At 46.6% G+C, this 10576-nt stretch overlaps 1 protein-coding gene across 3 annotated transcripts in view; it reads right to left on the bottom strand.

Annotated features, from left to right (window-relative positions):
• Positions 1–292: 292 nt before the first annotated feature.
• The window catches only part of LOC144125520 (E3 ubiquitin-protein ligase HECW2-like), a 67749-nt gene continuing 57465 nt past the window's right edge, over positions 293–10576 (bottom strand). For all 3 annotated transcript variants that reach the window (XM_077658988.1, XM_077658990.1, XM_077658989.1), the window contains exons 23-24: positions 9974–10172; positions 293–4866 (exon numbers count right to left, since the gene is read on the bottom strand). In XM_077658988.1, coding sequence (XP_077515114.1) covers positions 4755–4866; positions 9974–10172 — 311 coding nt within the window. In that variant the 3' untranslated portion in view covers positions 293–4754. The remainder of the gene's footprint in view (positions 4867–9973; positions 10173–10576) is intronic.

The raw sequence follows: 10576 nt of genomic DNA, 5'->3' as shown, positions 1-10576 counted from the left end.
CGACAAAGCCCTCGATAGCCTTAAAACCGAAAACAACGATAACCACGAACTTTTATAGGGTTTTTACTCAACTGCACGCCGGCAGATTCAAAAACAACCTGGCCGCCTCAAAGTTACTCTGCGCCAGCGTTGGTGGAACTCGGTGCTCCAGACCTCCGGTCGAAGGGCTGGAAAATCGCCGTCGGTTTTCAACCACGGTCGCGTAATGTTTGCGGCTTGCCAGAGCGAATGTGCTTTAAAGCAGCATAAATATGGCGAAGGTGCAAGTCAGAAGAGATCAATGCTTCCAAAATCCAGCAGAAGTTACCTTTTTTTATTGCTCTATAATACACAGGAGCGCTGCATCGAGAGTTCTCGTTTACATATACATACTGTACAATGATGCGCATGCGCACACAGCGGCGGCAGCAGCGATGGTTGTTGTGGCAGCGGCGGAGGGACTCGAAGGAGGAATATTTGGGGGTCCGTACAAAAAAGAACAGGGGCGGCAGGTGAGCCTACCGGCAGCTCGCAGGCAGGCCTAGCACACAGAAAGCACCAGGCACCAAAGGGGCGGGCCCGCTGGACACGCCTGCGCGCCCCCCACTACTATATACTGCAGCGTATACCAAAATAGTCGAGGCAAGCGCCACTGGCAGCAAAGCCAGAACCGCGAAGGGGACGTCCGGCCTCTCTTTTTTGCAAGGGTTTGAGAGGGACAGCGCGCGCTTATCACCATGTGGTGACGGGCAGTGTGCACAGCGGACACTTACCAGCAGCTGTACAAAAAGCGAACGTCTCCGACCACAGGCGGTGCGGGGTCGAATACCCAGCTTTTTTTTTATACTTTGTACAATTTCTCCCTTCTCCTGGTTCGTAACTCTCAGAATGCGAGAGCAAAGCACGACCACCACATACCAAACATACACATGCACACACATACACCTATACAATGCTATCATCTTCTTGGTCACATATCAGTCCTGTAAAACCGACAAGCAGCTCATGAACATTCGCAAAAGCAGTCTGTGCCCCTACCCACACGTGAATGGCGGTTCAGAGGACAGCCAAGCAATCAATGCACAGCACTCAAGGACGTGACAGTGTCATCTTCTGAACAGTTCAGGAGGTGACCTGCTATGGCGGGAGCCACCTAGTTCCACAGAAACACAAGTTACATAAAAAAAAGCTGGATACTGGTATGGTGACCGGAAACGGACTCAGGGCCACTACACGTGCACGAAGTCTGCCAGCTGGCTGTGTGCATACATGCCAGTACAGTCTGCACAGTGCATTGTATACCAGCACCAGATCCCCAGTCTCGTTCGACACACTAATAGTGAGCAGGGCAGTTACAAGAATGAGCTAGCTTCTATTGATTTGGAAACTAAGAGCATTTTTAGCGTTGCTGCCATGTAAATAAAACGTGAAACTAAATCTGCAAGCCTACTGGTTATGGAAATGAAGAAGGCTAATCAACAGTGTCAAGTAGCTCAGCTCAAATATCTTCAGCCTCTGCCAACTACTGTATAAAAAACAAAGGGAACTGAAATGAAAGCTCTTTAGTTGGTTAACAATGAACCACAGGCCTCAACTCAAAGTTTGCACAGTGTCTTGAGCAAGGGAGAAGGAAAAACAAAGTGCAAACAGCAAAGATATGTTTTGAATCACAATAATGTGCTGGGTGTGAGAGTGACATGTTTTGGTAACTCAATGAGGCTGCCACAAAGCCCAGAAAAGTGCACTCCCTAAGATAAAGCCCAGAAAAGTGCACTCCCTAAGATAAAAACAAGGGCTAGGTTATGCTTTGTGAGATGAAACCAGTACAGCTGACAACGGTCCATAGTGGAGCGTGAGAAAGAATGAGTGCCTGAACCAAATGCGTGAAAAGGACACAGCTAAAAGCACAAATAAAATTTAAAGGCATGACAGATCTGAATAAAAAACCTACATCATGCTAAAAAATAAATAAAAAAAGCATTTGTTCTTAAAAACAATTTTTCAACAATGCATGAAGCAGTGCCTATATAAGTGTTCCGTACATTGCCAGAGCAGAGTAAGCTACATTTGTGCACAAACACCAAGAAACAATAAAGAATGCACAAGGCTGCTCCAACTTCATTCACTACCAACTTGCCGCATGTTACAAGCTTCTTACTAAGATGCCTTCACTAGGCCCAAATTCGCAAGCTCCACTTTCCTGCTGCCACAGCACACACAAAAATTCATTTACCTGGAACACACCACGTATGCCGCTGTGATGTGTTCAACACTGTGAGGCAACAATAATCACCGAAGAGCACAACACACAACAGGTTTGTGACACCTTACCACAAAATAAAAAATAAATGAAAAGCGGCTAACATGCTGTAGTTGACCAGCTTGAACACCATCCATGGCACGACATCAGACCCACTACTGTGCAATTGGTGTGAAACACCAGTGCCCCGTATCGAACAGCCAATAATGTTAAAAAAAAGGGGGGGCACGTGATTTTTTTTTCTCACAGCACTATGGCCTTATTTAGCATGCTCCTCTAACAAGTGGCACAATAATGTTACAACATTCAAGATCATAGAGGCCCGAGAACACCATTTTGAGAAACTTCTTGAGAAAGTACGTCACTGTAGCAGCGTCCCCAACAGGTCTGCTCTGTTCCGCATTTTGCAGCCTAGCCCGACCCCAAGTCACCGGCAGGCAAAATTCATCCAATTTCGCAACATATAATTAAAATAACCTATGCACAGCACAAAATAAGGCGCTGTTCTTGTACTGGCTGCTGCTGAAATCAACAGCACAAAAATAAGAGATGGCTGGAAGGAGCGAGAAAGTGACACCATTCAAGAAAACAAAGGCACAAGCCTAAGGTAGGGCAGTCCAAATGAGTCTACACACAACAATTGTTGGAATGAAAAGCGGGGTTAGAAATTATCATTACAGTTCTAACCACACTACAAGAGACCTATCACAATGTGTGCAATACAATAATAATACTAAGAAAATGCAGAGCCACATATAAACACACAAACGCTCCACTTTGCAGTCGTAATTTTACAAAACGGCACAATATAAAATACTCATAATAATAATAATAAAACACATATTCCTAAAACAATGATTAGTTGGATAAATTGTTAGCTGAGAGGCCCCTTGAAGGGTCAAGTGAGCCCTATAAAATAACAAGTGCTCATAACAAGACAGACAGAACACATTGATACTATACAAAAAATGAGGAAAAAAAAATATATATATATATATGTATATATGTATAATTTCAGCCTCATTGGGCATTGGCATAAGTTTTTATAGATTGTGCTGAAAGAACTTGTTAATTACAAACACTCCACCCAATGGTGCCCTGAGAATGTGACAAAAATAAATAAAACCAACACTTTCTAGGTGCTAAATATAAAGTCAACTTTACACACACTTCGCAATATGGTGGCAGCATCCCCCCATCCCCCAGGAACTTCTTAGCTGTATCTGCACGGTGACATCTACAACGGCCACAAGTTGTCAAGTTATTTGGTGGCTTTGCAGGCAATGCCCAGCGTACAGACCAGTTAAACAACACAATCCACTCATATTAGAAGTTTTCCGACACACGGCTCTAGTTCCTGTTTCCACTTTCAGCATGAGCTTGCACTGTGCCAGCAAATAGAACTAAGCATCATACGACCTTCCACTCAATGCCCTCATCTACTGGAACGGCATGTAAAAACAAGGTTTGTGACGTCTTCCCAGCAGCTTTCATGTTCCAAATGCACACAGGCCTGACCACATGGCCTGACCACATGAAGATATAAAAATTGTTCATGGCCTGAGTCGACGTTTTGGACAGAGCCTGTCCTTGAGAAGATATTCAGCGCAAATGAAGCAGGACAGGCTGACCCAATCTCACTGGCCAATGAGTTGCTATACAACTGTAGAAGCGGTGCTATTTCTCCGTCACACAGTAAATAAGTCGCAGAGCAGTTCGGTCGAGGTAGGTCACTTTGCGTTCACCGTTTCACACTCCGACAGTGGCTCCATTGACAACAGCTTCCCCAGTGCCCAAAGGCATTCAACAAGCTTGCCGCACTTGATTTTTTTCAATACCTAAGGCACTGCCTTCATGCCTGTAGGCCATTTTAGTTTTGGTCGATGGCACAGCCACATTGAGAACAAACTTCCCAACTTGATGCATTAGCGCAGGTCAAACAAGACCACGGTACATGTTCACTTTATGAAGGTTGGAAGTAATACCGTGCACCGCATGGCGAAGCAGAAAAATTTCTGCCTTGACGGTTCAGGCTGTGTGTCCTCACCGGTCGAAATTAAAATGGCCTGCGTCGCAGAATAAGGTCATTTCCAATAATGTTCCAGAGCTGTGATGGTGAAAAGAATAAGAGGGAGAAGGAAGACAGTGAAAGAAAAAGGGAGGACTCGTGCCCGTGGAATGCATATCAGATGCCCCATTCTTCGTCATCAGCAGTGCCTGCAGGCCTGCTTCAGCAGAAAAGTTGCTTACGAAAGAAAATCTTCCCAGTATGCTCTGCAGGGACCGCAGGCTATCCTTGCAGCCGGGCATGGAAGGCAGGCCAGCAGCATTGTCACTCCTCGGGGATTGTCACTGTGGATGGGTTTTCCTGAAGAACTGGCAGCAGAAACGGCAGGCACTTGCCACGGGACAGACGGAGAGAGCAGATGTGGCAGGCTCTGTCACCAGTCACGAACAATGGGCAGACTGCTAGTGACGACGACAACAGTCACATCAGCTTGCAGATGCAGTCAGATCACTCGATGCCAAAGGTGCTGGACTCTTCGACGGCAAGGAGCAGCTTCTCATGAAGCATGTCGAACGAGGAATATGGGGGCAAGTCTAGCCTGTTGAAACAGGTGTGAGCCCTGTATGACAGAAAGAAAAGAGAGGCACCACTTTCAGTTCTGGAGAGAGCCAACAGTAGACAAAACAGAAGTACAGAACAGAACCATTGAAAACATGAACTTCCTCATGGAATAAAACTGATAGGCACCTCCCGCTGGTTGTACACACAAATGCAAATTAGGCCATTTGGCCTTGAAAGCAGCTGGATTAATAGATTAATGACCATGGGAAAGAGGGTCATATTAAGGGGAGACACTGGTCTTAAAACGAAAATTTTTATTATTAGAGATATTGTAATGAAATTAAGTATGCCACATGTATTTCTTACTCCTGTTTCCAAAAATGTAATTAGTTTCAGCTTATCTCAATTAGTTCTATACTTAAGGAAAAATAACTGAAGCCTAATTAGGTAATTTCTTACGGGTCATTAAGACACATTCCCTCAACATTTTTTGGTTCCGATTAAAATGTAGCCGTAGCCAAGGAAGTGCCATGCGGAGCTATGCTATTTATATTGTTATTAAGGTACATCATAATATAAAAATGTTCAATTATGTCGATGCATCACAATTCTGGAATATAATTAGCTGGTATTATTGTTCACAAAATTTGATATGTTCAACTTAGGCACATAAAAATAGCATAGCTCCACAGTTCAATTCTTTCTGAATTCAACGGTGTAAAATTTATTAAAATTGCACCACAGAAACATAATGAAAAGTTCCGTAAGGCTAGTGACGTCGGCAAAAAACATGAAGCTGAGAAAATCGCATTTAAAGTTTTGACGCTGACAACAGAAAACTTTGGGAGGAATCTTCAACAACGGATATTATTTAGATCTGTTTCCCTACAAAGCAAAACAAAAAAGTGTCTTATTCCATCCAAGGAAACATTAATAAAGAAAATGTCGAAGGTGTAAGTGTGATGAAGTTGTAAGAAAAATGATTTCTGATGAAGTTATCGGTACATTTTTTTCGTGACAATGGAGTGCAGGGCAAGGGTGTTGAGCTCTAAAGACAATATTTTGAATCCTGAAAACTATTTTTTGAGAGACGTAGCGGTCCGGAGCCAAGGAGATCCGAGCCCCCACCATGGAAAGCAGTTGGGTGGTCCTGAAAAGGACCGTTGGGTGCAACGCTTGACACGTCTCCTACTCTGTCTTTGAAAAGAACCGCCTGCATGTTAGGCAGCACGCTGCCCTGTGCTGCTGGAGAACGTCTTCATAGCAGTCCAGGACTGTAATCTTCAGTTGCTCCCATTTTGTGCCGCCTTGTCAGTCTCTCTTTCGCATTAGTGCTCTTTAGTTGAGCTCCATTTGCCTAGTGCAAACGCAGGGCGTCTTTTTCTAGGCTTTGGCGAACAAGGCAGCCACCAGCAGCATAGCCCAGACTTGCAGTGATGGATTCATTAGTTGCCCTCCTTCCTTGGTTGTAGATGGCAACAGCCTCAGCAGCAGCCCGCTTCACACTTTCCAAAGAAGCATTCCCATTCTTTGAAGCTTGCGTCCAAATGAGAGAGTGTAGGCTCTCACTCGCATTCTGAGTCTTTCCTTCACTGCACCGTGCCAACAGGTCCTCATCGCTGAGCCTTGCAAACACAGGCTCCAGAGCAGCCCCAACACAAGCCGGGAGGGCACTCTTAAGTGGAGGTGGATGTTCACCATTGGCCAAGGCTCTGCTGAACTTGCACCAAGAGTCAGCACCCTCAGGGCACTTGGAGTGGTTCGGGACATCATCTGTAGAAGTCATGTGCAGGAGTGTAGCTTCCACTGCCTTCTTCATGCCTGGAACGCCGCTACTGTTGCTCCTCAGGGCATAGCCGCAGTAGTTGGTGATCTCCTTAAACTTTTCCTGCGTCAGCTCGCCTCTTCCGCCAAGAAATTCACCTTGAGCCTTCTTTCTATCAACCAGGTTCCGCAGAGCAGTCCCCATTCGCTTATGAACGTGGTTGATGCAATCCTTCTTGTCTATCTTTATGAATCCGTACACTCTTGCTTCTGACAAAGCATGAAAAGTCCGGCTGTCTCCATCAGAGAGGACAGTTGTGTAGCGCAGACCATACTTGGCCAGAGACCTCTGAAACATGATCAGCGCAGCCTCCACTTCCATGCGGCCAGAGTTACAATCGATGTTTCGCTGGCACTCGTGGGTGGCAAGCCAGTCACTGTAGCCTTCATCTTGTGGCTGTAGTCCCAAGGCACATCCGAGACAAAATTTCCAGTAAACAATGTGGTCGATCACAAGACCAGTGTACAGCTCAACAATGCAGCCCACACGAGCTACGACCTCGGGTCACCCACGAACCATCAAAAATAACATCTGTGTTCCCAACTGGATTCAAGAAGTCTCTATAGAGATCCTTGATGACTGCCACACTGGCAGCTTCGCTTGCGGTCGCTGTGCTCTCGCAAGCTTTCACAAAAGTTTTCAGGTGTCCCTGAAAGGTCTTGTGGTGCAGACCTCGGTGTGACAGGTTCATACAGGCGCAAAAGTCTGCAGGGGCAGTCACGCCTTTGCCTATCGTCTGTATTCCCTTCATGGCCCTCATGTTGACCTCGAAGAAAGTTATGTTCGTAGTTCCACTTACTCGCGGGGAAGAAAATTGCTTCCTCTCGAAGTTGAACCTGCCGCAGACGAGCTTGAGCTTTACAGCTAAGCCATACTCCTTGTCTGTTGCCTTGCTCAAAGTCAGACTTCCTGTGCCACAGGTTCCGCACTTCGCTTGCGCAAAAAAGTTGTTTAAAACTTTCATGTCCACAATCATGAACTCGGTACCAGCATCACCGGTCTGGCACTCCGCGCTGATGCCAAGAAGTTCAAACTTGCGCTGGGTCGCTGACTTTTCCGACAGAGCGGACTTCGTGTGCGTCGATCGCTCAACAAGCTGCGCCTGCTCCGCCGCAGAGTAGTATACGGCATCAACACGAACTGTACCGTGATCCGGGATGCAATTTGTGCTGGAACTCGGTCCCGCAGTGTCGTCAGCGAGCAGTGTGGTTGACGTTCCCGGCAGATCCAGCGAGTACAGCACCGGCTCTAACGAAGGTCCCCACAGCGCGCTTGTGGCCGACGCCTTTGGCTTTTTGTTCCACGCCCGTTTCTTACGGCTTCCAAAAGCTTGTTGCGTGCACGGTTTAAGTCGACTCTCTCCCGTCATCTTGATCGCATGGAAAAACTCCCGGCACAAAGCAGAAACACGGCGCGTCGAGAAAAAACAAGCGCAAAAGCAGACGCGCACGTAGCGGCAGCGACGCTGGTGAATGCAAAAGAGAAAGAAAAAAAAATGACGCGCCGGTCACACCAGCAAATGGCAGGCGCGGAACGGCGCGCTTTTCAATCAGCGCGAGCCAATCAGCGACCCGGAAACGGTCTACGGAAAACCGGCCAGGGCAGTCGTTTTGCTTGAGTGACGCCATTTTGAGATATCGTGAATTAAGCACAAAGAAAACAGCTTCAAACCAAGCTTAAGATGGCGGCGATCGACCAACTGCAGCGTCCGTGGCGCGCGCGGGAAGTTCGAACAAATTTCGCCTTTTTGGGGGTATTTTGTGGCTGCGTGGTACATTGAAAGCATATTTTATCGCATTTCCCGACCAAATTTAGCGTCAATGATTTGAGAATGGGTGCTCGAAGGGTCAAACGTTCCGAAAATGAGTTTTGCTCAAAATCGATTTTTTGACCATTTTTGACTGTTCTAAGACCCGCGTCTCCCCTTAAAGCAGCGTTGTTGAACCAACGACCTGCGACTTTCAAGTTTTTACAGCTGTCCTGTGATAGTGTGCGATGGACGGACGTTGGATGTAATGCCCTAACCCAAGGGCCTTTAAGGGTAAATAAATTATGACGATGATGATGATGGACACTCCCAAAATATGACCCACAAAACAAACACATATATTTTCCGTCTTCAAGAGCTTTTTTCCAGACGCCTATTTGTAGTTGAAAAGAAACAGTACTTGCATTATGGTTTAAAAATTAAATCAATATCGAAGGCCTACCAGTGCTAGAGAGAGAAGAGAAAAAAAATTGACAGGACGGTTACCATTAGTTAGCGCGAGATTCAGCGACAGCTGCTAATGTATTCATACTTTACAATATGCTGTGGTAGAGAACATAAAGACCTCACATCTATATAGTTCTGGGGCGCTCATTTTAGTTTTCCACACACAGACTTTTTTCAACTAGGTCTGCTCTAGAAACCACCGCTCTGGAAGCGCAGTGCTATCGATGATCTTCTCCTTGGGCAGCGCGTTTCACAGAAGCTGTCACAAATGGACCGCGCTACATTCCTCCGCTCTCGCCATACCCTTCCTCCCACTGTCACGGTAACCACGTCCTGGATGGTTACTTTGGTTCTCCTTCCTACACTTCGCTATAACCTCCTCCTCTTGAATAACACTTCTGTTGGGCTAATTGGTGCATGATAATACTGTCACGGGTAGCTTGACGTAGAGGCCGGCGGCAAGCACAGGTGATAGCAGGAGCACAAAAGCAGGCAGGTCCGCCAGCAGCAGCGTCGTTGTCGGCACGCGGCGATCGCGCTTCGAATTTCTCTTCGATACAATACTAAAGATGATTGATCTCCGCAAAAGATTACATACCATGTACACGTGTTTCTCTCGTGTTCGTGGTTTGTCTAATCTTTTGCGCATATCTATCAGCTCCTCCTCTTGCCGCACCCTCCTTCCATGGCAACCCTTCTTCTCCTTCTAGGGTAACTACCCTCCGGTTGGTTCCCATGGCCTTCTCATGCTCTCGCCACACCCTCCTCCTTCCACGGAAACCACCTTCTGTTTTTGCCTTCCTATGAAAGCCTCCATCCATGGTGACACTCCTCGTCCCTCCAGGGTAACTACCCTCCGGCTGAAGATTTACCGCCCTCCGAGTGGTTCTCATGGCAGCGCACCCACTGGTGATGCCGACTACAACAGACGACATACTATTACAATGCGAAACCCAGGAACGAGCACTTAACAGCTGTTGCTGTAAAAAAAGCGAATGTCACTTGTGAAACAATTCAGACGTTTCACAGCACCTGCACTTTGAAAACTCTAGAAGCAAGGGTAAGCATGATGGCGTGATAGTGGAGCATGTGGATGACAGCCGAGGCCACTGGTCCCATTCTCACCTTGGCAGGCTGGTTGGCTTGCCCCACTTCTCAATGCAGAACTTGCGTGGCCCATTGCTTCCGCGCAGAGCAGCGAAGCCCTCATATGGGATGCTGGAGGTGCCTGTGACAAACTGAAGCAGCCTGAGCCGCCGCTCATTGTCAAACTTCTCAATGGCCATCCAGAACCACTGGATCACAGGGTGGCCGTCATGGTAGCCTGCACCAAGACACCATAAAACAGGTCACCACCTTAAGGGTCCCTAAAACTTAGAGTGCCTAACAAAATTTCCCATTTTTTAAATTAAGCTTTCCCGGACACTGGAGGCAAATGCAACCGCTGACACATTTTTTTTCGGACTTCGAAAGGATCCAAAGAATGGTCCAATCAACTGAAGTCTGAAGAATTCATAAACTTAAAAAATACCCCCTTCCAGAGAAAAGTCCTCTTGAAAATTCATGAATTTCGTCACTAATTATGTTTTGCTTACAAGCGATAATATTAGCAGCCATGGTTTTGTCATGTCTGCAGCACACCTCGCGTTACTGATACCAAAATATGTGACGCGGTAACGGCTCAGATCACGAACCATGCAACAAAATAGTTCTGCGCCATCATGCTAC

Source organism: Amblyomma americanum, chromosome 3, assembly GCF_052857255.1.
Source record: "Amblyomma americanum isolate KBUSLIRL-KWMA chromosome 3, ASM5285725v1, whole genome shotgun sequence".
In the NCBI taxonomy this organism is placed as follows: domain Eukaryota; kingdom Metazoa; phylum Arthropoda; class Arachnida; order Ixodida; family Ixodidae; genus Amblyomma; species Amblyomma americanum.
Note: the sequence above shows the minus strand (reverse complement) of the source record. Positions and strands in the feature narration are given on the sequence as shown.